This window comes from Heliangelus exortis, chromosome Z (genome assembly GCF_036169615.1).
Source record: "Heliangelus exortis chromosome Z, bHelExo1.hap1, whole genome shotgun sequence".
Taxonomy (NCBI): Eukaryota; Metazoa; Chordata; class Aves; order Apodiformes; family Trochilidae; genus Heliangelus; species Heliangelus exortis.
This window is the reverse complement of record NC_092454.1, coordinates 70,484,463-70,510,919: the sequence shown is the minus strand read 5'-3', so window position 1 is coordinate 70,510,919 and position 26,457 is coordinate 70,484,463. Positions and strand designations below refer to the sequence as shown.

Here is a 26,457-nt window from a genome sequence, read left to right as displayed (position 1 = left end):
ACACATTATTATTGCACACAGAAGTTGGTGGAATAATGGGAGCACTGTTTTCCAGTCAGCAGTGAGGTAAAGTATGGCTTGGCAAAAAGCCAGACTTTCAAAGAAAACTTCCATGCTTCCTTCTGCTGATAAAATAATTGGTTTAGTTTTAAAACTCTTCTTTCATTAGACCTGGTAACAGCCCGAGTTACCAGGAATGTAATGTTTTTAAAAAGTGAAAAAAAAAAACCAAAACCCACCAAAATAACCCTGATCAGTAGTAATATAAAAGACTGATCAATAATATTTTATAGCATCAAAGCACAGTGGGGGACAGAGACTGCTCCCTCATTTCCTTAAGTTTCTAATCTCAGGAATAACAGTCACTTTTAGGCTGTTGGTTTCTTGAGTAAAATCAATGCCTCCAAACACTGTGCTGGAATTCAGAATTCTTGTTGGAATTCTCAGAAATCTTGTTTTCCTAATTAACACTGCATGCATCAAAATACCTCATCACTTCTTTTCCTACTTTTGTGGTTTTGGTTTTTGTATTGATTTGCTGTTGGTTAAGTTTCTGTCTTGTTTGTTCTGTAGGAAAAAAAAATAAATGCAGTAACAATTATATGGGTAGCTGTCATCTGCCATCTCAACAGCTCTGTGAGGTAGCAAAGTTATTATCACCTTAAGAGTCAGGGAAACTGAGGCAAAAGGAATTGAAATTCTCATCAGTAATCTGTGCACCACTGGTGAAAACCAGGAATCCTTAATTTCCTAATCTCAAATTCTGCCATATATTTTTATCTAAATTAAAATGACCCCTAATTACTACACTGATTCATAAAGGTGATGTAACATGTTAAATATTACAGTCTCTTCTTGCAAATATACTAAAAACAATAACAAGAATAATAGTGATTTAAAATACTCTCATTATGTTTGTCATATTTCAAGTCATTTTATATTAAAGTGCTTAGTGGTCAATTTTGTCACCTGAATTCAGGAGTCACATAGATTTAATTCAGAGAAGTCAGCTGCCAAGTACAAGCAGCTCATGTCCATAAAGGCTGTATCTCTTTTTTGCTGCAGTCACCAAGAATTTCACTGTTTTCAAGATCTGACTGCTAAAGCAAAGGATTAGTGCAAATGCTCAGGCACAACTTTGACTGAAATGCATACATTCTTTTTCTGTGCAGAGGCAACACAATGGCATATAGCTTGCTCCATCAGTAGACATTCCAGAGACCCTTGAAAAGGCTCATGCCTGCAGAAAATGTGGCAAAAGAACAAAATAAAGGATCTCAGCTCCTGTTTTACAGCAAACAGTACAATTGGAAAAAAAAGTTGTTGGATGCCTTTTTTGCAGAGCATACTTCAAACCAACAGATCTAATGCATTAGTTCTGTTGATACCCAGCCTACCTCCAGAGTTCTACTTCAAGTAGTGTAAGGCTTGAGCAGTGTACCACCTAGCAATAATAGCTAGTAGGTTGCTTCATCCATATTGTCATCACTACCAGCACCAAAGTCATCTCCATCTTCAAAGTACGAAGAAATGTAGTCATTTTCCTAAACAACACGAAAAAAAAATCACTGTATCTGAAAGAGTTGGGTTTTGAAACGTTTTAAACCACTTGAGCACCACTGCTTTGAAGTTGTAATATGAGTTTTTTATTTCTCTAGAAAGAAATGCTGCAATGAAGTTTTGTTATCTGTGGCAGAGCAGGCATCAATGTTTTAGTAATGAATCATCGTATACACTGATTATTCCTGCTTGCAACATATTTTTTCAAAGCTCTTTGGCAGTAAGAAGTCTAAAAGACTGAACTGCCACACAATGTAGCACAGGCAGAAAAAAAAAAAAAAAGTAAGCTATGGACATTTCTTTGGCTAACAGAAAACATACTGCTCCATGAGTGGGATCTGACTTTGTGTAAACAGGAAAGTTAACACTATACCTCTTCATGCTCCTCTTCATCATACTCCTCTGGTTCTTCTGCTTCTTCATCATCTTCACCTTCCTTGTCTTTCATTTTGTCTTTCTCATCTTCTGATTTTTCTTCTTCATCATCCTTCTTTTCCAACTCCTGTCACAAGGCAATCTCCTTTACAAGGTAGCCCTATGTTACAGCACCAGCATATCCTCCATGCTACCAAAGTGTTGCCCTGATGTTAATAGCAAGACACCATAAAAATGCTGTGCGTGTTTTTGCTCAACAAAACATGATGTGAAGCTCAAGAATTTCATACAGACTTACTTGAACAAGCATTAGCCATCAGAGGTGGTCTAAAAAAATATGTTTTGAGTATTAAATCGAGATGATGGTTTCCCTTTATCATCCACTGTTAAATAACTGACAGTAGAAGACCAAGTCACACTTGATAATGCAGTACCATGCACTCTATGTAATAACCTACCTGCACCAAAACCTGACTGATCACCAAGACAAAAGCACAAAGCTCTTTTCCCTTCAAGTTTCCCACTCCCACACTGTGGGCAGTCGCCTCCAAAACCCAGGTCACTCTTCTTCTAAATTTCTATTCCTGTTTCTTCCCTCTCAACTTACTGTTTCATTTCTGTTGTCACTAGATTAGTGAAACAGCAACAGATCTGAAAGCTCTGGCACCAATTCCTCTCTCAATAAACTAATAGTAGCTCTACTGTTCACAATCAGGCCATGTTGCTACCCAGTGAGGAACAACTGGTTGTTGTGTTCATGGTCAAACAGGAGCAAAGAAAACAGCTTCTCCACAGCTATACCTTATCTCTCCCTTGTGACACCAAACTGCACAACAGCTGTCTGCCAGAGTAACAAGACAAGGCCAGAAAAAATCTGCTCTGTATCAAGCAAAATACTAAAGGTTTTTATTTTCCCCACTGTACAATTTAGAAGGATGTATTTACAACTTACCTCAATTTTTTTCAACACATCCAGATTACTTTTAGGCTCAAGGATTTTTGCCTTTTTTGGTTTTGCACCTGCTGAAATAAAATACATCACTATTAATTATTTTTTTTTAACATGGAAGAAGACAAATTCTCATCATTTACTTGCTCTTGTGAATGCCATGGAAATCCCATATGGTCTGCATTAAAATTACCTTAAATTCTGAGGAGGTATAAATGCCCATTTTATATAAATGATGCTTACAGGGCTAGCCTGAAACTTACTTTGAATAGATGGTTGACCAAAAGTTTTGCCAAAATATGACGTTCAGCTTTTTACATTTTTTTCATGCACATACTCACAATATGTTAAGAAACCATAAAAAAATCTCAATTATGTTGAAAAGACAAAAACTCATGAATGTTACTAATTTCTGCAGCACACTGATGACAGCTGGGTCCTTCAGATAGATCTAAAAAGGCAGACAGCAGAGTTTATTGGCTCCAACACAGTAGGCACAGTTCCTGCAGCTAGATGTTTTTTGGAACACAGCTCACTCTGATCTGGTAAGTCCACAGTGCACATTTCCACCTAGTGCCCTGCCTGGTGAACACAATCTTTACCAAATTACTCCCTACAATCCATCTTCATTATGCTGCCTAATTATGTGGTGGAGCAAAGGTGAAAAATGGCATTCCACACACCCCACGTTACATATTGCTCTTCAACCTCAATTTATTGTTCTTCAGTACATTCAAAATAATTTGATAATTACTTCAAGTAATTCTTCAACCTGAATATATTGCTCTTAAACCTGAATTCCAGCACTCTGACCTATGGTTGGCCCCAAATCCAGGAGTGCAGTTTGACCAGTAGATGAGAACAAAGATCTCCAGAGCAAGAGATGTTAAAGCATTTAAAGAGCTCTCTGTGAGCCATCCCCCTCTCCACAATGGGACTCTCAGCTCTCCTGCTATTTTAGCACCATCTCCTAAAGCTCAGAGGATGGGCCTGTACCTAACACAGATTAACTCCTCTCAGCAGGGTAAAACTGCCCAAGCCAAGGGCCATACTGGTGTGGCTACACAGCTTCTGAAGGACAGGCAGCTTCAGGCAGGCTAGCTGATGTTACTGGAACCTTTTTTCTACCCTGGGCTGCACTATGTTCAGGAAGGATATCAAGGTCCTGGAGCAGGTCCAAAGGAGGCAACTGGGCTGGTGAAGGGACTCGAGCACAGATCCTGTGAGGAAGGGCTGAGGGAGCTGGGGGTGTTCAGCCTGGAGAAGAGGAGGCTCAGGGGAGACCTCATCACTCTCTACAACTCCCTGAAAGGAGGTTGGAGCCAGGGGGGGGTTGGGCTCTGCTCCCAGGCAACTCTCAGCAAGACAAGAGGGCACAAGAGGTCTCAAGTTGTGCCAGGGGAGGTTTAGGTTGGACATGAGAAAGAATTTCTTTATGGAGAGGGTGATCAGACATTGGAATGGGCTGCCCAGGGAAGGGGTGGATTCTCCATCCCTGGAGATATTTCAAAAGAGCCTGGATGTGGCACTCAGTGCCATGGGCTGGGAACTGCAGCGGGAGTGGATCAAGGGTTGGACTTGATGAGCTCTGAGGTCCCTTCCAACCCAGCCCATTCTATGATTCTATAACCCAGGGGAAGTGCTGGAAAGATGTGGAATTCCACCCCGCGTTTTCTCACTAAGGAGGCAGATGGTCAGATCTTGGGTCAAAACATCCAGGGAAAACATAAACAGGGAGAGGTGTGTAAAAGTGAAGGAGTCCCTGTACATTTAACAGTGTAGTGATCCCCAAACCACTCCTGAAATCTATGATTTCTTCCCCATTTGAATTTTGGGGAAGATTTTTCTTGACTCCTTCACCTCTGTTCCACATGATATAAAGTGTCACCCAAGATGCATGTTCTCAAAATACAAAGATAGGTATCAAAAAGCCTAATGTGTCAGTTGTTTACAAACCTCCTGGGTCATAAGACTTTCTATGACCTTTGTATAACCAAGATTCCAAAAATTACATTTTTGCCTTTAGCAGGACAGATTATGTTTTTTTATCCAGTCAAATTCTGAAGGTCAGATGATCTTTACTGTCACAATTCTCTAAGAAAATGTACTTTTGAGAGCAAATAGAAAAACTGGTACAAAAGTGGTAAAATCCCCCACAATGAGCAGTGGTTCTCTTTTAGTGTTATAGATAATAATAAATCAGCATTTATTAATTCATTGAATCTTGGAGAGCTAATTATTGCATACTGGCTTATAAAAGCCAATGCAGTTATTTTTTTAATTATTTTTTTTAATTATTTTTTTAAAGTAGGTATGTACTGGCTTCTTCTTTAGAGATATCAGTAAGTATTTAATTTTCAGTTAAGTCTTGCAGTCTGCCTGTAGTACCATGCTTCTCAATTACACTATTAAAAAGAAATAAAGCAACAAAGCTTCCAGCTGAGCCAGTTACATGACTGCTGCACATCCCCTTTTGTTTTTGTATTTTATCCTTGAACTGAAAAAAGACACATGAAGGACTTAGACCAAGAAAACAAGAAAGTAAAAAATTAAATATACTAGACAGCTAGATACAGGAAGCCAACTGTTATTTCACATCAACAGAGCAACAGACTTCTACAAAGAAATTAAAATAACAGTTATGCATACTAGAAGACACTTGGAAAAACAAATACATGTAGGATCCTGTTTAATAAAAAAGTTTTTTCCTGTAATAACAACCAATACCAGCTCCAACTGCTGTTGAAGGATCTGCTTCACAATTCTGCAGAAGAAAGCTGAAAATAAACAAAAAAAAAAGGTAAAACTAGGGAAAGCAGAAAATAACCTACACTGAGTCCCATATGAAAAGCTTAAAAAATGCAAAAGTCAACCAAATTATGAACAAGAGAATTAAGAAACCCAAACTATGAAGGAAAACAGCTGAACAGCCAGCTATTCACTGAACACAAGAGTGTGAGTGCTGACTAAAGATAGAAATATTCAAAACAAAAAATTTTGTGGTTTTTGTTTTATTTTTTCACTGTTATGTATCTCAAATGTTTATATCCCATCAGAAGGAAGGAAAGGAAGATAAATCAGTTCCTACAGAAGCAAAGCAAAACCCACAAAAGATAGGCAGATTAGTAAATTATTCAGAAAAAATCTGCCAAAAGCTGTGATTATTCAGATCAATTAATATTTCTAACATTTTTTTTTCTCTAACCAGCTCCGGTGTATATTCTATCACTCAACTAATGTGTACTAAATTCTTCTTAAAATTACCTTTTTTGGTCTTTTTCTTTGGCTTCATCTCTCTTGGGAGTCTTCTCCAATCTGTACAGAAAATAGCTTTAATCAATGAATGATGATTTACAGAAGTAACCCTCTTCCTGTCATCCACCAAGGAAAGACAGAGGCCCCTGTGCTTGAGCTGATTTACATGCATGTCCAGGTGTTTTAGCACACAATTTTATGGAATTCCAGCTCTACTTTAAACTGAGGAATTTGAGTGAGGACTGGCCTTTCATCCACTTAATGAAAACTGGCATCTTCCCCAAAGAGGCAAAGTTTAGCCCTTCCAGTGGCCCACAAGCCCTTCAATTTACATTCTGTAATTAAGTTTGTAGTAATGATCTTTGCAGATACAGTTGTGGAAATTTAACATTATAAACCTGAGACTGAGACATCAGGCTGGGTTATTTTTATTAACATTGATGTTTGATCCCAGTTCAAAACTGGGATCTGCCTGGCAAGTAAGGAGGAAGAAAAGCTAAAGTAAGACATAAAGCTTGCAAATTTTTTTGGTGCCAATCAGTTTTTTCAATTGAGTAAATAAATAAAATCAGAATTTTTTTTTTTTTTTTTTTTTTTTTTTTTTTGGACAAAACAATACTTCAACTTGATGTGGAAACATGAAAGGGATTTTCAGACTTTTGTACTCCTTGAAAAATAATGAATGAAACATTTAAAAGAGCAGAACATTTCACAGGTTAATACAGAATTAGCTTCTCAGGTATTACCTGGGGTCCATGTTGAATGCTCCTTTTCACTGTCCTGGTACTTTTTACTGTACCTCTCAATTACTACAGAGAAGGACATAAAGAGTTATTGGATCCAGTTACTTGAAAAGGTAATCCAGACACTGTCCTTGATATTTTTCTGTAATTAAACATGTATTTCTTTTTCCTCCCATATTTAACACTCCCTTGTACTGTTGTCAAACACTTAACAAACAGTTCAATGTCACTACTTTGAGTAGTTCTCACTGTAATTCACAGGAGTAATAATTAGCTCAGGACTTGCAGACCTGAATTCTATATCCCCACCCACAAAAGCAAAAAAGCCCACATTATTGCTTTTAATTTTTGAAGTGTCTCATTTCAAACAAACCTCAAAAGATATAATATCTTAAACATTTCATTATGTCTAACAATTTTTATAAAATCCAATCTTATGTATTAAGAATTACAACATTATTTTTGTAATCTATACTTTTTATCCTTGAAAAATATGAAAAGAACTGCAAATAAAATCAGGGAATCTATGCTGAGACATCAATGAATGCCAACTCTTCTACTCTTCAACAGTCTCACAACCAAACCTTTGCTTCAAAACCAGACAGTGTCATTTATCAACATTGGGCTAAATCAAAAAGCATAATCTGGAATTCCCAGGTCTCCAAAGGCCATGTCTCAGACTGATGATGATCATCTCCCAAAGCTTTATGTATTTTTTGCACTGGCAGAGCTTTCAACATAACAGAGTTGTGTCCTCAACAGCAGCAGCATATTTTAGTCTATTTAACTTCTTCCCAGGAACAAGAACTACACTGAGAAATGAAGTGTAAATAACAGAACAGTTACAAATACATTAATATATACTGAAAAACGTAACTGAAAAGTCCACTTAATGCAAAAGCTACTGATTCTGATTGTATTAATTACTCATTACCCAAACAGGGGTAATTTTCTGTGGGTATTGAAAAAAAAAAAATGTTAACAAAGACAGAATGTGACCTTCACAGTGAAAGACTTCTATCACACTCACAAAGGGAAAGGAAGGGGAAAGGAAGACATCAGAAATTAAGCTGTTTTGAACTTAGATATGATGAGGGTGAGCAGAGAACCTACTTAGAACTGTGCAACAAAGAGCTTGGTTTAAAACAACATTGTCTCACAGGGCCATTGATGTAGAGAGGCTTCACAGATGCTGTAGGAAACTGTCAGCACAGAGAAAGAAACTGTTTTGATTTCAGCATGAGACTCTTCACTGAAGAACTAATTGCTGATGCCATTGGGAAAAAAATACATTAGAGAGACTCTCCCCAGTCACAGCTAATGAATTAATTCCAAACCACTGCCAAGGTGACAGAGCAGATACACATATAGGGAAAATCTGTATGATTCACAGCTTGTGCAGAGAGGACTCTGTGAAGTCATGAAGAGAACTCAGTGTAGAACAGGCCTGCTACTCACTCGCTCAAAATGGGTGTTGAAATGAATGATAAAAAATTATTCTATATAGCACACTAATGCATCAAAATGGCCAGGTAGCATTAGATGTGGCTTTCATTTGTACCTGAATGATGAAAAGAAGACAGATAGCTATACCCTAATTAATTAAGATGTTTCCCTTCTCACAGTTCAAGGGAACATTTGGCTCACAGATATCGTGTTGAGGGTCTCAAACAATCCATTTGCAATTGTATCAAAGCCAATTTAAGAATTCCTGCTCACGGTCCCCCTCCCTACTCCTTTCACATTCCTAACAGATCTTTTGATGACAAACAGGAGAGGAAAGGGCTGTAAACCAGATAACAGAAAAGATCAGTAAAAAATAATCTACTTTGGAGGAAGAAAGTGGTTTTCTTAAAGCTAGGGTACTTCTGCCACAGAATGCAGTCCCAGACACAACTGCAGACTGTGGCTGAGATGAAAGCAAACTCTTTAAGCAGCAAGACCACCCCTGAAGTGATTATACTCCACCTCTCAAATTAGGCATTTTTGTACAACTAAAAGTAAAGTACAAAGTTACCTCAGTTTGCCAATTTATCCTTAGGGAGATGATGAGAACATCTGAAGCATTCTTTGAGTCTATGGAGTGGCTGGCTACCCTGCAAATGACAATTTTTGTAGAAAATCAGCCTTTAAAGCTGGCAGTTCTATTAAGGAGCACAGCCAGAAACAGAAAGAGACTCACTCCACCTCAAAAAGAAGACTGCAGAAACAAAGAAGATTTTGAGATGAACAGTAAAAATGATGAGGTGGGGAAAAAGGAGAAAAGAAAGATAACGTTCTCATACAGTGGCTGGTTCCTCAGAAGTGACAGCCTTTCAGGAACTGCAGTTTCCCTTTTTTGTGCCTCAAACAGAACTAGCAAACTTCAAGCCTGACAAAGATCAAGGGCATAGCAAGCCTCTAGTGACATGAGAACCCAAAGAGACTGAAATTTGTTTACTCAGAAGAGGAAAGAGGAAACGTGATAAAAGAGTAAATTGGAATTCTTCTACCACCATAAGGGGATCTAGAAAGGAAGATCAGAATTGTTCTCTTTGCCTCATAACCAAGGTTTTACCTGGCTGCACCATCAGAGTCCACTCTGGGCTGTGCTTGTACTGCTCTACAGCTGCCTGCTGCATCCCAATGACTGCTGGACTCCAGCTACAGCTCAGAGGAAATACTCTTCCTTTAGTGAGCCTCAACATCAGGTTGGCAGTGTGCTCACAGCCCACACTGTAGAGTGCTGCTCCCTTTTAAGGGGTGCTTTTGTACAAGAACAAGTGAACAATCAGTAAGGTGTGTTAATCAGTGACACATTCAAAATCAAAAAGATACAAGGGAAACTGCACACAGCCTCAGCAACAGCTAGAATTCACCACTTCACCATGAGCAAAAATTACAGAAAAATTCAAACACCAACACTGTGACTATTCAGTCATCTATTCACCACAATCTGATGGTTTTTGAGGTAGAAATAAAACCTCATGTTTTAGATTTCAAGTCAGCTCTCAATATTCAAAATCAGCATGAGAAAACCCTGAATTGGCAACCCTGGATTTCACAAGCATTTTTATAAGGCCTTTTAGCAACTGCCTATTGCACTGCCTGGGCCTAGGGTCTTACACACAGTATTTCCTAACACACTGTACATCCTATTTTACTCTAAGAGCACTTGCCATTTTTACCACTGAGAATAGGCACTCAGGAGGATGACAGGACTAGGAAAAAAACATATTCAAAAAGAAGCACTCCTCAAAGTGATAACCTCCTGTGGCTGCCAGATTTACAATAGCCCCACTGCAAGGTAAACAGACATTAAAATCTTCCTATTTTGTTTCCCTTCCCTTCTTTCCCATGACCTCACTTTTCTGATCAGGAAGCTTGGATTTCAACCACATCATTATGTAGGACTATGTCAAGTGTAGCAGAGCATTTATTGTTATCAAACAACAGTGAAGTGACTAATTTTTAATTACATATAAGCAAAACACATCAAAAGTCAAGTAGAGTAAGATCAAGTTTTGGCTTCTAATCCAGCTCTGTTTATAGTAAACCCTCAGTAAATCATTTATCCTCATCTTAAGCTTCATATTTCAGGTGATTTGTCAGTAATACCAATCTTTCCTGAATGGACTTAGGGGAAAAGAAATCAGTACCTTTTAGAATGTCCAGCTATTAAATTTAACATTATTATTTAAATATGTATTTAAACAATTAAAATAGAAGCTGAATTCCAACAACATTATTTATTACAGATTTATTTGCTTTGATGCAAAATTTTGGAGTATTATAACAAGTAGAAATGCCTGTTACATGGGTTAGAATATAGAGGAAAAGACTGCATATAGTTGGTTTAAATGGTTCTTAAGGTACAACAAATGGAACAGATGTTTGGTACCTCTCTTTTTCACACAGCAGTTGTTTTCCTCACACGTGTAGGCGTGATCTAATTCAGGAAGTGTAAAAGCAGAAAAATGCTGATTTTTACTCCTCATTACCAGTATGAAATCCACCTTGAAATACGCGTTTCACTACATCATTCTTCACAAAATAATAGATACTGAAGATATAAGTAAAAATAAAAAGCACATGAACAAACCTTCACGATCTTCTTCTACTGCCAAAAAATATGGCATTTTTTTCATAGCTCCTCTAAGATCTTGTTTTAAGGCCAACATGTAATCTTCATCTTCTCCTGTTTTCAGAGGCACTGGCTTATTGTCTGTACTCTGTACAAATCATGTTTATTATTTGTAAGGTCTTAACATCCATCAAAACTATGCATCATGCTACTTTGCAACTACATTGCATTCGGACATACAAAACCATGTTTACAATTAAGTTTACACCTTTTATGACTTCACTGCATCTTTCTGGAAAGAAGTATCAATCAGTCAAGAGAGGAAAAAGTAATGACACTGTGAAATATTCATAGCCATGTGAAGCTCTTAATTGCCAAAAGGAGTTTTTCAAACCAGCCTAACTTAGTAACCATTGCTCCTCTCTTCAGTCAGAGCCTTGGCCTTGACAGCACTGCTGGAACTACATTAAATATGATTACTCTGAGTAACATGGACACCTTTTCCACAACTAGTGTCACAGAAACAGGTTGTATTTTCACACAACCCTCACACAATTCAGTTTCTGTCGACTCAATTTAAATTAAGGTTTGGATTTTTTTTTTTTTTTTTTTTTTTTTTTTTGGAGGGGGGAAGGAAGTCAGAGCTATGAATCTTGAAATCGGGAAAGATAAATAAGCAAAATCAGCTTTTGAAATAAACAGAAAACTAGAACCAGAGACAGAATTAATAGAGTTAATCCTTGTTCAGTACCTGGGTGGCAGGTTGCCAAGTACAAAGTCACAGAGATGGGTCATGAAAGGTACTTACTGCTCCCAGCAATATGCTAGCTGGCCAACATTATACATCACTAATGTTGCTGTTGGTAGGCTGATGCTCCTTAACTGGGTCTCTAATTGCATTTACAGGAAATTCATAAGAACTCAAGAAGTGGCTATTAGGAATTCATAACAGCAACAAATTCACTGCTTAAAATAACTTCAGTGTCAGTCAGTAACTGCAATATCTTTTTCCTCACTGCCTAATCCTAAAATCTAACTCCTAAAATTGTTATTGATATAAGCTGGGTTTGTTGTGGAATGTCAGAGAGGTTTGGATATATTCCTGAATATTCTCCAACATTCTCCAAACCTCTCTAACATTCCACAATATGGGTTAACTTTGATTTTTTTAAATGACACTAGCTTTGCCCTGAAAAGCTGCACGTTGCTCAGATCAGGAAGAAAGCACCTTTACTTCTCCGTGGAATACATTAGATATACCAGGGCTAGTAATTTTCCTACATGATCCACTGCTGACTGTATCTCCAGAAGCTACAGTTCACACAGAATTCAGTTTTCTTGTGCTATCAAGCAGACTGCAACACTGACATTAGGAAGTTGCAAATGTCTGAGTATCAATGGCATAACACAACTTAGTTATAAAGGTAGACTAAGAGCATACATAACATCTGGTTCAGTAAGTCAAAACTTTCTGTAGAACTATCCAGAGAAATCTCAGTGTAGCACCAATTATATGCCAAACTTTCAAGTTCTGTATCATAACATGTGATATTAAGAAAAATTTCATGCACCTTGACCAAACTGTTGACATAACTAGGAAATCTTCCTATATAAAACTTCAGCATTTTAAGACTACCTCAAAATTCTCCAAGTTTGCCTGCACAGCAAAACTCAGTCAGAAACTGCTTTCCTCCTCTTGGATTTTAAAACACATCCCACATGCCAAATGTAATTAAGTTTCCTTAATTATACATGATACCTTTCAGTCATTTTCAAACTTCTTTCAAATTTTGGCTACTGAGGTACAAGAGAAATCTTTCTAAATCTTTTATGTTTTATGTCAATTTCTGAAATCAGACCTTCAAAGTCTAACTTCATTTCAGACACATGCAGATATCCAGTGTTCCCCTTATTGTAATGTCTGCAAAACCAAATCATGATGAGGGCTTTAATGAACACACACCTTGCAGCAATCTAGTTAACTATGGGATAGAACAGTTACCAAATGGATTTGAAGTCACAGTAAGAAAAAAATCAACTGTTTAAATTAAATGCTTGCAAATTTACATAAATTGCTTAGGGCTGTTGTTGTATTTCATTACATTATCTAAATAATGAATGCAAAGAGTGTGTCCTAAGGTACCTGCAGTACTTACAGGAAAGGCTGGTGGAGGTTTACACACAACATCAGGCAAAGCTGCACCTTTTGTAAAGCCAATTGCCTCCACATTGAAGGTGAATGCTGCACGTCCTCTCCCTCTGCCTGATCCAGCCATCTGGAGTTACTAAAAACAGTACAGATTTTGAATTATTTATTTTTGTTACTTGTATCAAACACATGCATGTATTTCCTGTGAGATTAATGTCTAAAAAAGATCACAGTAATTTCAAAGCCACCTTCAAAATTATTTTTAAAGATGACCTTGATACCCATCTTGGGTGAGTGGTAAATAAAATATGATAAATTTGGTACAAGATGAAATACACCTCCATTCCCTCATTTCTGCTAGCCACCTCTGCATGCCTGAAATTATCTCCTAACCTAGGAGTTCTAAAATGTCTTCTTCAAAACCTTACATACACTGACTTGAGTTCAATCAGGATAGAAGACCCAGAAATAAGAAAAAAAAAAACAAAACAAAAAACTTAGGGACTTTGACTTTCTGTGCATATATTGTGCAGTTTTGGAATTATTCTCCAAAAACCAGTTTGTGCTTGTCACACATGGCTTCTTCCCCCTTCAGATTATTTTTTTCTCCTCTACCTTTTTTTTCACAAGCTTTGGGTATTGTTGGAGCCAAAAAGCAAAGAGGTTTGAGGTAAAATCACCGAAGGACTTTTCTTCACAACAGCTCTCTCTGCTCCACTCCAGCACATCTACAGGCAAACTGCTGAACAGAAGGAACTTGTTTCTAGCTGAAAATATTTCACCAAGGATGTAAAAGGAAAGAAGCATGCAGAACTACATTTAGAGTCACATCTCACCAGCTTCACTGTTAGGCTAATCTCCATTTCAGGACTACAAAACCCATGCAAGCAAAGCAAAATGTGAGAAATAAGTATTTTCGGGGGAAGATGTGAAGAAATGGGACCCAAGAGAAGCTTGCCTGAAGCAGTGTGCTACTGCTTCCTCCCCAAGACCACATAAGTATCAGTTCAGGTCCCCAGCCCAGAAATATGTGCTGTTTACCATTAATTGCAAGGTCAATATACTGCACTCTGCTTCATAAGAACAGTTCCAGAGTGACTGCTGTAACTGTGTCATCACAATTCCCACCATTATTGTGTGGGTGATATCACAAATCCAAAACAGGAAGTAAGAAACAGCACCATATCTACAGCTTCTCATAGCCTTGTCTAAAATAACAAGGAATCTACAACAGAATTATTATTAGGAGCAAAGAAATTCACACTTAATTTTAAGATACCCTCAAATGGAAGCAATGGCCTTTTTGTTGTCATTGAAAAACAGGTTAATGCAAGTATAGTCATTATTTTCAACAGGAGTAAGCTCTGCTTGGGTAAAATAAAACATATCGTGTGTTTCCACATCACTATAAAAGAAAAAAAAAAAAAAAGAGCAAAGGTGTTTGAAAATAGGATGAGGAGAAAGGTAAGAGCCTGGCAGAATGAAGAAAAATAAAAGATACAGTAAAGCAAAGCCCACAATATTAGCAATTCTGTTGTCTAGTTTGAAAAAAGTCAACCAACAAAAAAAACCAAACAATGAAAAATGTTAAGGGAGATATCCAGTAAGGGCAGCCACGCTGTTTGCATTAAATATAGTGAATATAAAAGTTAGTTTTTAAAATGCTGCTTTAAAGTTTAAGTCTTGGTAATATTCTTATGAAATTGTACATTGGTCTGGTAAGTAATGAGCATTAAAAGTAGCAGAATTTCAGCTACACAGTTTTTACTAAACACTGTGATTTTTTTTTTTATTTTTTTTTTTTCAAGCATACCATAAACTTGGCAGTGACAGATGTCTGGGGAAACAACAAAGAAAAAAAAATGAGATGTATAACCAAGTCACCAATGACCAGTGTCCTGGCTGCCACGGGGGATGCCTCATCCAGCACTTGGGGCACACTTTCGAGTTTCCAGTGATTTTCCTCATCACCTACGCTACAAATGAGAAGGCACATTCCAGATTTAAGCTTTTAAAAGTCCTCCCAAGCCTACGTACGGTGTTGCAGTGGGTGAGGGGTCCCGTAGCTCTCCTTATCGTTACCTTTCCCTTAGGGAACTCCCGATCCGGTTCGGTTCCTTGATGGATGACCAGAGAAAGGGCTGAAAGACTAAGATTTTGTGGGGCTGTTATTTTTTGTGTGTGTTTGGTTTTTGCTTTGTTGTTGGGTTGGTTTTTGGTTTTTTTTTCCGTTTTAATTTGTTGGTTTGGTTGGGGTTTTTTTGGTTTTTTTCTATCTGATGCCCCCGAAGGCAAAAAGATGTCAATATTCTCCACCACAGCCACAAGCCCACGCCGTATCAGGAGGATCCACACTTTCAACTCCTCACTCGCCCCTTCACCCTCCCTCTCCCGGATACCCCCGGGGGGTTCCCCCTCTTTCCTCACGATCCCTCCAGGTCGCCCTGCACAGGGCCTGTCACGACAGGAGACGGGGACGCTACCACCCACCTCCCGACCGACGGAGCCTCCCGGACCCCTCACAACTCTCTCACCCGGCCCTCAGAGCCCACCCGCTCTATTAACCACCACTCAGAGCCGATCCGCTCCCATCCTCTCCTCAGAGCCGCTCCTTTCCCCCGTCCACCCCTCGGAGCCGATCCGCTACTTCAGCCACCGCCCCTCAGAGCTGATCCTCTCCCTTATCCACCCCTCAAAGCCCACCCTGTCTCTCACTCTCCCCTCAGAGCTGATCCTCTCCCTTATCCACCCCTCAAAGCCCACCCTGTCCCTCACTCTCCCCTCAGAGCTGATCCTCTCCCTTATCCACCCCTCAAAGCCCACCCTGTCTCTCACTCTCCCCTCAGAGTCCATCCGACCCTTTATCCACCCCTCAAAGCCCACCCTGTCCCTCACTCTCCCCTCAGAGTCCATCCGCCCCTTTATCCACCCCTCAAAGCCCACCCTGTCCCTCACCCTCCCCTCAGAGCCCATCCGCTCCTCAGAGCCGCTCCTCAGAGCCGCCCCTCAGAGCCCACCCGCTCCCTTATCCACCCCTCAGAGCTCATCCGCTCCTTTACACTCCCCTCAGAACCCACCCGCTTCCATCCGCCCCCCAGAGCGGACCCTTTCCCTTATCGGCCCCTCAGAGTACACCCACTCCCATCCGCTTCTTCACCCGCCGCCCCTCAAAGATGATCCGCTCCCTTATCCAGCCCCCAGAGCCTACCCGCTACCCCATCTGCCCCTCAGAGCCCATCCGCTCCTCAGGGCTGCCCAGCTCCCTCATCCACCCCCCAGAGCTGATCCACTCCGTCACTCGCCCCCCAGAGCCGCCCCTGTCCCTCATCCGCCCCTCAGAGCCGATCCGCTACTTCACCCGTCGCCCCTCAGAGCTGATCCGCTCCCTCACCCACCCCTCAGAGCCCACCCGCTTCCATCCGCCCCTCAGGGCGGACTTTCTCCCTCATCCGCCCCCCAAAGCCCATCCGCTCCTTCACCCAACACCCCTCAGAACTCATCCGCTCCCTTACCCACCCCCTCCGGAGCCTCCCCGCTGCCCCATCCGCCCCTCAGAGCCCATCCGCTCCTCAGAGCCCCCTCTCTCCCTCATCCGCCCCCCAGAGCTGATCCACTCCGTCTCCCGCCCCTCAGAGCCCACTCGCTCTCATCCACCCCTCGGAGCCGTCCCTCTCCCTCATCCGCCCCTCAGGGCAGATCCGCTCCCTTATCCACCCCTAAGGGCTGATCCGCTCCTTCACCCACCGCCCCTCAGAGCCCACCCGCTTCCATCCGCCCCTCAGAGCCTCCCCTCTCCCTCATCCGCCCCCCAGAGTTGATCCGTTCCTTCACCCGCCCCTCAGAGCGGACTTTCTCCCTCACCCGCCCCTCAGAGCCCACCCGCTTCCATTCACCCCTCAGAGCCGCCCCTCTCCCTCATCCGCCCCTCAGGGCTGATCCGCTCCCGTATCCACCCCTCAGAGCCCACCCGCTTCCATTAGCCCCTCAGAGTGGACTCTCTCCCTCATCCACTCCTCGGAGCCGCCCCTCTCCCTCATCCGCCCCTCACGGCTCCCCAGCTCCCTCACCCGCCCGCCGCCGAGCTCCGCCCGCGGCTGCCGCAGTGGGCAGGTCCCGGTGCCGCCCCGCCCGCCGCCGTTTTGAGTGGCGGGGAGGCGGTCAGTGGAGCGGCTCTGTGGGCGATGTCGGCGCTGGAATGGTTCGCGCACAAGCCCTTGGGCGGCGGTATCTTCTGGATCCAAGAGCGGTTCTACGAGTCGGGCAACCGGGCGAACATCTGGCTGGTGCGGGGCTCGCAGCGAGACGTGGTGATCGACACCGGGCTGGGGCTGCGGAGTTTGCCCGACTACCTACGGGACGCCGGGCTGCTGGGCACGGAGGCGGAGGGGTCCGGGCCGAGGCCGCTGTTGGCCGTCGCTACCCACGTCCATTTCGACCACTCGGGCGGGCTGCAGCACTTCGAGGAGGTGGCGGTGCACAGCGCTGAGGCGGCGGCCCTGCTGCGGGGTGACAACTACGAGGCTGTCACTTGGCTGTGGGAAGGGGAGGTGGCGAGGCCGCCGCGGCCCGGCTGGAGGGCCCGGCAGTTCCGCGTCCCGCCCGTCCGACCCACCCGCCTGCTGCAGGAGGGTAAGGAGCGGCCGGGGAGATGGGGGGGTGTTCGCTTTGGAGCTAACGTTAGTGTTAATGCTTGAGCTAAAGTGACTTTAAAAAAAAAAAAACACAAAAAAACAAAAAAAACCCCGAACACCCCAAACAAACGGTTTGAGTATTCTGTATGTGGCTCTTTCTTCTGTGGTCATACTGCTTGTAATCACAGAATCCCCAAACAGCTTGGGTTTGGAAAGGAACCTGAAGATCATCCAGGTCCAACTCTCCTGCCCATGGTCAGGGACACCTCCCATCAGCCCAGGTTGCTCCAAGCCCCATCCAACCTGGGCTGAGACACTGCCAGGGATGGGGCAGCCACAGCTTCCCTGGGAAACCTGGGCCAGGGGCTCAGCACCCTCACAGCAAAGAATTTCTTCCCAATAGCCAATCTAAATCTCCCCTCTTTCAGTTCTAAGCCATTCCCCCTTGTGGGAGTTTTGTGTATGCAAGGTTATACGGATACATATATAATGTTATGATATATATATAGTTATAGTACATATATAATGTTGTGAAGATAGACTGACAGAGTTGGGGTTATTCAGTCTGGAGAGGAGAAGGCTCTGAGGAGACCTTACTGCAGCCTTCAGTATCTGAAGGGGCTGCAAGAAAGCTGGGGAGGGACTTTTTCGTAGTGATAGGACTGGGGGAATGGATTCAAACTAGAGGAGGGGAGATTTAGATTGGAAATGAGGAAGAAGTTCTTCCCCATGAGGGTGGTGAGACCCTGGCACAGGTTGCCCAGAGAGGTGGTGGAAGCCCCATCCATCCCTGGAAGTTTTTAAGGCCAGGCTGGATGGGGCTCTGAGGAATCTCATCTAGTGGGAGGTGTCCCTGCCCATGGCTTAATGAACTTAAAGGTCCCTTCCAACCCTGAAATTCTACGATTCTGTAGTAAATACATAAATGTACACATATGCAGGGTAATAGTTAAACTGATTTTTCTTCACTTACATTCAGTCTCTGCAACCCACTTTGCAGAATCTATGACCCATCCGTGCTCCTCGGTGTGAGGCAAAAAAGAGGTCCTGTGGGTTAAATTTTTGTTTCTACCATGAAAGTGTCAGGGATTGGGAATGATGCATAAAATAACCTGTGCTTGCCTAATCTGTTTGCATATTGGTGCAGGATTTTTTTTCCTTAAAATGAAAATCAGTCAACAGTAATTTCAGTTTCTAATTGAGCACCCCAGGTGTAGCCCTAGGATTCTAACGTGTCTGTCAGTTCTGGCATCTGGTGACTCTTTATTATTTATAAATAAACAGGCACAGCAGCGTAAAGAACAAAGCAATTTATTGAAAGATGTGAAGAACATGAGATTTGTTTTTTGTATGTTTGCAAACCAACATAAGTTTGTTATATATATTTTTTTTTAAAAGGAGGAATTATTTTTTAAAACAATCTTGTAAAGGAGCAGTCATGCTTGCTGTCAGAGAAACATCAGTGTCTAAAGTAGTATTGATTGAGACACACTGTGTGGAAAAGGCATGAGATTTTGGTGGATGTGTCACTGCTGAGGGGGGAGGATATCCAGTCATGCTGAAAACACAGAATGTGGCACAGGCAATTTTCTGTTACACAGTTTTTACTTGTACACTGACTGCTTCATTTGTTGAGTTTAGTTTTTGCACTACCTTAATCTTAACAGATCTTCCAATCACTTTTCATTTTGCCTCTTCTACCTAAAATTGTACTTACTTGTGTTCTGCCTTATCACTTACTGTTTTCTTAGTTGAGTCTTCTAAGACTCAGTTTCCTTCAGCTGTCGCAGTTACTCTTTTTTCTTAAATTCTGTACATTCCTTTTTTAAATTTTGGATGTCATATTCTGTTTCTTCATATTCTTTCCAGTGCCAGGGGCAGTTTGAAACCCACTGTAACACTTTTCTCTATTAACATCATCTCCACTGTTGTTTCATTCACTAACACAGGCAGTTTCTGCACAATCCTCTGAAGAGTCTCAAGTTTCTTTCTTTCTCCTACTGATGCTTCACAACATCTCCCTGAAAAATAATTTGGCTAAAAATTCTCTTTGATAATTTTGAAATTAGCTGCTTCTTCAAACTTGGAGATCCTAAGACACTCCTGTTGCATAGTCAGATGTTAGCTCTGTGTTGACTTCCAAATGCTCTTCTAGCATTATCAGCAGCCCTTCTTATCAGACTACCACAGGCCCTGTAACAGAAGATAAGCCTTAAATACTCTAAGGCTTGCTGAGTCTTGAGTAAATTTGTGTTGTGCCTGCCTCTGATGTGGGAGGGTTTTGGTAACTTTTGCTGCTTCTCCTTGGAGCTTGGAATGTGTATTACAGTTTCAAACATCATTTTATGATGGCCTGGATGTAACTTTTTTTAGAGCTGTTTCATATAATTAAGAGCAGCAACTTCTGAGGAGGTTGTATATATGTTGGTCTTCTTTTCCTACACAGCGTTAAAGTTTACATATTTACCACCTGCAAAATAATGGGGATGGAAGTTTATAATTAAGCTGGGGTTAGAATTTAAAATTGGCATCAGAGTTACTTGGCCTATTCTCCATCCCCAGATTGACATTCTGCTGAAAGTAGCAGTTCAGTGGCTAGTACAATGAGAAAAACATTCATATTTAAGCAGGCAAAAAAATATGACCTTATTTTAAGGAAGTTCTGGTTTTTATATCTGTGATTGAATGAGATGAAAAGTGTGTGGAGGCCGGTCTGGGTTTCTTCTCCAGCAATTCATATTTTGTCATTCCTGGAGCCGGGGGGGGTTGGTCTCTTTTCCCAGGCAACTCTCAGCAAGACAAGAGGGCACAAGAGGTCTCAAGTTGTGCCAGGGGAGGTTTAGGTTGGATATTAGAAAGAATTTCTTTACAGAGAGGGTGATCAGACATTGGAATGGGCTGCCCAGGGAAGGGGTGGATTCTCCACCTGGAGATATATCTCCACCTGGATTAAATATCTCCACCTGGAGATATTTAAAAAGAGACTGGATGGGCTGGGAACCTTGGGGGGAGTGGATCAAGCGTTGGACTTGATGATCTCAGAGGTCCCTTCCAAGCCATCTAATTCTATGATTCTATAATTTTTCCTTTCAAAATTAACAGTAGTGCAATTCTAGGTGAATTAAGTGAGGGTGTAATGATAATACTCTGTGAAATACTTTGCAAACTTTAAAAGGAGACCAACTTAATATTTGTTTGTTTCCTGTTTTATTGTCTCTTGCTACATTTCTTTTCACATTTATTTTGAGAGTAGATTCAACTAACACAGCCTAAGCCTGTGCTGTTACAATGTGTGGAAAACACAGTAATGTCAGGTGTATTTTTGGCACTCAGCAAGAAAACAAATGCCACCCTGGCACTGCTGTGGACACGTGTACAAACACAGCAGTGTGGGGAGGTTATAATCTCTTTGTGGCAGTCAATATACACGACAAATGCTTATGTTTTCCTCTATAACACATTTGCAGGGGATGTGATCAGCCTTGGAGACCGAGACCTTACAGTCCTGCACATGCCTGGCCACTCGAGAGGCAGCATTTGCTTACATGACAAAGACAGGAAGATTTTGTTCAGTGGAGATGTGGTGTATGATGGATCCATGATCGACTGGCTGCCCTACAGCAAAATCAGTGACTACGTTGCAAGCTGCCAGCGCCTCATGGACTTGGTGGACAGAGGTCTGGTGGAAAAGGTACTCCCTGGGCATTTTAACATATTTGGGGCAGAAAGGCTGTACCGGTTAGCTTCCAACTATGTTTCACAAGCTGGATTTTGTCACAAGGTTTCCACTTGTGCCATGAGGTCCCTAGCGAGCATAGCTCTCCGTGTCACAAATGCCAGAGTCACTTCTTAGTGACTTCGTTTTCTGGTGTGGTCTGTTCCCTACTGAAAAACCAAATGGCTTGTGGAAATGTTGATGCAAGGAAAAGCAGTTAAGCATTAGTAAAGGTGGCAAACTGGTACAGATAAGCTGAAAAAATTCTCCCTATTTTTTCCCCCACTTTATTCCTATTTTTATAAAGTATGTAAGCTAGTAGCTCTACCAAAACCTAGCATTTTTCTTTCTATTTTTTTCAGAGCACGTTTGCACATTTTGTGATTGAGATATATTGATTTATTTTTGTTATGATTCTGACAGATGTGTGTATGCCAAAATAAAGAGGTTTTACATTCATGCCTGAAAACTCGTTGATGTAGCACTAAATTTGTGACTATTCACCCACTATTTGGTACTTCAGGACACGCTGTAGTGGGAATAGTGGGGTTTTTTCTGGGTTGACAGTTGGACTTGATGATCCTAGAGGTCTTTTCCAGCTGCAAGAATTCTGTGATTCAAGTCCTGCTCAGGTTTTGGCCTCACACAGCTTGTGTTAAGACCTGGTGTGTGCTGGGAGCAGCACCATTAGGTCACAGTAAGTGCAACACCTGCACAGGGTTCAGAAAAAGATAAGGGCCAATCTCCAGCCACTCAGTGTCTGCTGCACCACTTATCACTGCAGAGTAGCTGTCTGGCAGGTTTAGAACCCACTCGTGTGTGGAAATGCTATAAACCAAACTTCCATGATGGAAAGTGTATAGATATATCAGCTTACCCCAAAATCTGTATCTTTTGATACAGATCCAACAGCAGATGGGCTGGTGGGGCCTTTTATGCTTCTTGGTGCAGTGCAGGGGATGCCTGCTGCCCCATGACAGAGGAGAAAGAATGAGCACTCTCATTCTGTTTTGCTTACAGCTGTGGAAATGAGGAATCAGAGAATTTGTGAACTAATGAATTCCTGTGTGGACTGAGCCTTTGCTTGATGTGTTTTTTTCTTCTGATGAGCTCATAAAAGAAAATTCTGTACACAGTAGGTTCTGTCAATTTGAGAGAAATGGAAATTTGAGAGAAACTTAAAGGTTGTATTTGCATTGAAGAGTATTTTTATGTGACTGGATTGTAACTTGGTTGTTAATGCTCTGTGGCAGGGTAAGAATGAGGCTTTAATGTGAATTTGCCCTACTGCAGGTGCTGAATTAAACAGCCAGTACATTTGTTGCCACAATGTGAATGTAACTTAAACTGTTTACTGTTTGCTTATGAGGTGTTTGGTGTGTATGGTTTTCATGAAAAGTGAATTGCAGTCCTATCACTACCTGACATCTAAAAAAAGTTTAATACATTAAGGAATGCAAAATGACATTGTAACTTGCTTATGAAAATTGAATGTGTGATTTTAATGTTGAAATGGTTAAATTTTGTGTCATTATTCTAACAGTACATATATATATATATATTTAACTTTTTTTTAAAGGACACTGTCTGATGTTATTTTTGTATGTATACTTCCCTAAAAAGAATGCAAACATTTTTTTCCAAAGTTTTAGTGGAGCTAAACCTTATTTATTTGGATTTCACCGTATGGGGGGAAGCTTTTTTCTCTCTACTTATCTTAAAAACCAGAAAGGGACCCCAAAGTTTGGGCTCTATGGGGGAGTGAAAATTGATAGCGTTCTTAGTAAGAATAAATTCTTGGGAGAAAAACAAAACCAAACCAAACTGTTGCAAAATGAAAGCATCTGTGTCTAAAAATGATGAAAGAGAACATGTTTATGTAATGGTTTTCTGCTATCACAGACCAATTCACTCCTGCCTTTACTGAATATATTCCTTACTAGGATTTCTACAGGTTGTGATGTGCCTAGTTCTTGTTAGCAGTGCCTATCTCCAAGCTGAAGAAAAAAATTTAAGTGGGCAGGACAGGTGTAGCAATGCAGCCCCTGAAAGACCTGTTACCACTCAGATCACAGATCAACTTCTTTTGGAGGAACCCAAGTATATCAGTAAATTACACGAGGGGTGTTTAACCAGTGGGTAGATTTCTGTCATAAATAAAGCTAAGAGCTTTTTATCTTGGCCTCGTTTGGCCAGAAGGAAGGCAAAAGCTTAGCATGGGCAGCAAAACAGCCAATGAAGAAGCCCAGAATAAACTCCATGGTGTTGCTCTTAGCAGTCCTGAGGCTGTTTTGATGGCCAAGGGTTCACAGTGGGTAGTCACAGATCTGAGGTGACAGGTGGGGGAGGCAGAATGTCTGAAGAAACACATAGCAGTAAAGCTTACACCAGTAGTCCAGATGAAGCCAGGGTGTCTCCAATTACCCAAGAGTAACTGAGTTCCTTCAAATCAGACATCTGTGCCATAAAACCAGAAGCAGCCTTGCTCAATGTTTCTGTGAGGGCAGCAGGAGCAGTGGTGGTAATACCGTGCAGTAACACGGATGGAGAGACCTCTTCTGTCACAGACCCTGCCACTCTGTATGCCAGTCACTAAAATTCTGCAAAAGTTGTTTAGGAGAGTGAGATCACATTGATTTAGCATTTTGTGCTACGTCACTATCAGCTTGGAAGTTTGATTATTCATCCTGTAGCCAAAGTTTTCTATACTGTAAAACTTGAGCTCCTGAGAGCAGGCTCACAGGCATGTCTAAGTAAAGATGACCTCTGTAATTTGTGTTTGAGTCTGTGCTCAGTAGCAGCTACAAGATCCTTAAAATGTCCCATGCCCTATTAAGCCCTGCTTAAGTTCCTTAAGCAGATGAAGATGGCAACAATTGCCTGCTGGTTGTTTTTTTCTTGTCCAAAATCTAGGGGATAATTTCTTAGCTCAGAGGTGAGCTTTATGTGAACATAGTCCTAAATAGGGCATGTTTGTAAACTGCTGCTATAATCCAGTTGGAAGTACTTTTTTGAGAGTCTCAGAATTATTTTTGTATTGTAAGAAATTGACTACTAGATAAATGCTATGTCTTAAAGAACTGCCTTTGCCTATTTTTGTTAAGAGTTTTCAAGTTTTAGTCATGAATGTGACAGTGTCCCTTTAACACTCCTTGGATTAAATATTTAAAACATGCATTTTAAGTTTTAATATTCTAACATTTTCATAGTTTAGAACTGCACTGATATGTTTGTAAAATCTAATACTTTTCAGAAGACTGGGAAGCTGGCAAAAAACCCCAGGAATTTTTGCTCTGTAATCTGTCAAGACTTTTGTCATGTTAAACAACAGTTTACATATACATCATTTTACCATAGATAAACATAATAAAAAATGTTGTAATCCTATGCAGTTCTGTAATAATTTCTAGGTATTTTTCAAGAAAAGCACTCATTCTGAATGGAGTGTAAAATGTTACAGAAGTTGGTACCAGTGTTACATATGCTTCTGATTTGCATATTATGCATCACAGACAGATGCTGCAAAGCTTGCATAAAACCATGAGTGGGTACTTAAGAAAACCCAACACATTTTAACCCAGATCAGAATTTGCACACAGAAAACATAAATGTGATGAAAGTATATATTTGGGTGTCAGTTTCAGTTTGTGGTGACATAGATTATTTTGTCATTATTAATGACAGCTGTTTACTGTACTTGAAACAAAAATAGTCATGTAGCTTCTGTTTGGCACAAAACTGGAGCTTGGAATAATGTTTAGCATACCTGTTGTCTAGTTTGTGTTAGAAGACTCCTTATTAACTGCAGAAGTTTCTTGGGGATTAATTAGTCCATGAATAACAAAGGCAGCTGCTCTCTAAGAACTGTGAGTAGATACAGCCAAGACTAAATGAAGGTGAATTGGAGCTGTTTAAAAATGAAGGTTTGCTTCCTTCCAAACAAGGGATAACTGAGCTTCAGTGATACATGGCTGTTCAGTTAATAAACTGCACTTGTTTTCCTCCCAGGAGTTCCAGGTTCAGTGTGTAGCCTACAAATCAATCTCTGCATTTTAGCACAAATACAATCTTATTTTCAAATCTAGTTTACCTTCTCAAAATATGAATGTTATCAGGTGATGACAGAATTTTAAGGCAAGTTACAGGCAGAAATGAGCTTATGAGGGAGGAGGGAAATAAAGGCAATTAAATGAAAATAACTAAAAAATATTACAATGTTGCTGTTATTTAAAGAAGTAAAAAATAAACTTGGGAACATCCATCTGGGAGACTCCACTTCTCAAATTAGGTGATTGGAGTCCTCCACCCAGATGTGTTCCTGTTTTCTTTTTGTTGATGCAGAGGCATCTCTTACCATGCAACCAAACAATCAGAACAATATGTCTGATTGGGTGTCATGACTCCAAAGTGCAGTTCATCCCTGTTTTAAGAATTTCCCATCGGAACAAGGTAAGTTTTTGTGGAAGTAAAGGCACCTCAGATTGCAGTTTGTAAAATGAGGCAACCTGCGGCTTCCACTCAGGGTTTAATGAAGGCCTTCCTCTGTCACCTGGGGTCAGAAGTTCAGATGCACACCCAGACTCACCACAACACAAAACAAAAAGAATTTGTTAACCCAATTAACAAGCATTTCACCTCTTTTTCCAGCCCAGTATTTGAAGCAGGAACATTAGAGAAGTGTCAGCTGAATCTATTGCTGTCACTGCTTTCTCAATAATGAGTTTGCCAACATGGTGAAGAAAGTTTATTCTAAGTACTGTATCCATCACATTTGATATGTAACAGAAATGAACATTTTTATTGGCACTCAGCACATTAGAAGACAGATCTGCTTTGCAGATGAGAAATCAAATGCTTTATTGCATTTCTTTGGAGACAAGAAGTGGAGGGCTGCAAAAGGCCATCTTGAGGTCACCTAGCACCATCTTCATGCAGAGAAGCAGAATGTTTGCTTGGAATTAAAGGTTTCCAGGTCTGTCTGTCACCACTTCTTCCTGTTTCTTCCTGCTTTCTCACA

The 26,457-nt window shown here is 41.0% G+C and overlaps 2 protein-coding genes across 7 annotated transcripts; one reads left to right on the top strand and one right to left on the bottom strand.

Moving 5' to 3' along the window:
- Nucleotides 1–868: 868 nt before the first annotated feature.
- On the bottom strand, nt 869–14,701 carry POLR3G (RNA polymerase III subunit G). 3 transcript variants are annotated; one of them, XM_071731313.1, is made up of 7 exons: nt 13,102–14,690; nt 10,964–11,093; nt 6,886–6,948; nt 6,149–6,199; nt 2,888–2,958; nt 1,934–2,062; nt 869–1,544 (listed from the first exon to the last, which is right to left on the bottom strand). In XM_071731313.1, exons 1-7 carry the CDS (start codon nt 13,219–13,221, stop codon nt 1,458–1,460), a joined length of 651 nt encoding a protein of 216 aa, XP_071587414.1. In that variant the 5' UTR covers nt 13,222–14,690; the 3' UTR covers nt 869–1,457. The 3 variants fall into 3 exon arrangements, with proteins under 3 accessions (XP_071587414.1, XP_071587415.1, XP_071587416.1); XM_071731314.1 differs by lacking the exons at nt 10,964–11,093; nt 13,102–14,690 and adding an exon at nt 9,440–10,473; XM_071731315.1 differs by lacking the exons at nt 869–1,544; nt 1,934–2,062; nt 2,888–2,958 and adding an exon at nt 5,456–5,661 and having other exon boundaries at nt 13,102–14,701.
- Nucleotides 14,702–17,183: 2,482 nt separating this feature from the next.
- On the top strand, nt 17,184–26,424 carry MBLAC2 (metallo-beta-lactamase domain containing 2). Of its 4 annotated transcripts, none has more exons than XM_071732211.1 (3): nt 17,184–17,723; nt 21,193–21,416; nt 26,316–26,424. In XM_071732211.1, the coding sequence occupies exons 1-3, from the start codon at nt 17,276–17,278 to the stop codon at nt 26,400–26,402; spliced, it is 759 nt and encodes a 252-aa protein (XP_071588312.1). In that variant the 5' UTR covers nt 17,184–17,275; the 3' UTR covers nt 26,403–26,424. The 4 variants fall into 4 exon arrangements, with proteins under 4 accessions (XP_071588312.1, XP_071588311.1, XP_071588313.1 ...); XM_071732210.1 differs by lacking the exon at nt 26,316–26,424 and adding an exon at nt 22,344–24,831 and having other exon boundaries at nt 17,188–17,723; XM_071732212.1 differs by lacking the exon at nt 26,316–26,424 and adding an exon at nt 21,803–24,831 and having other exon boundaries at nt 17,191–17,723.
- Nucleotides 26,425–26,457: the final 33 nt, after the last annotated feature.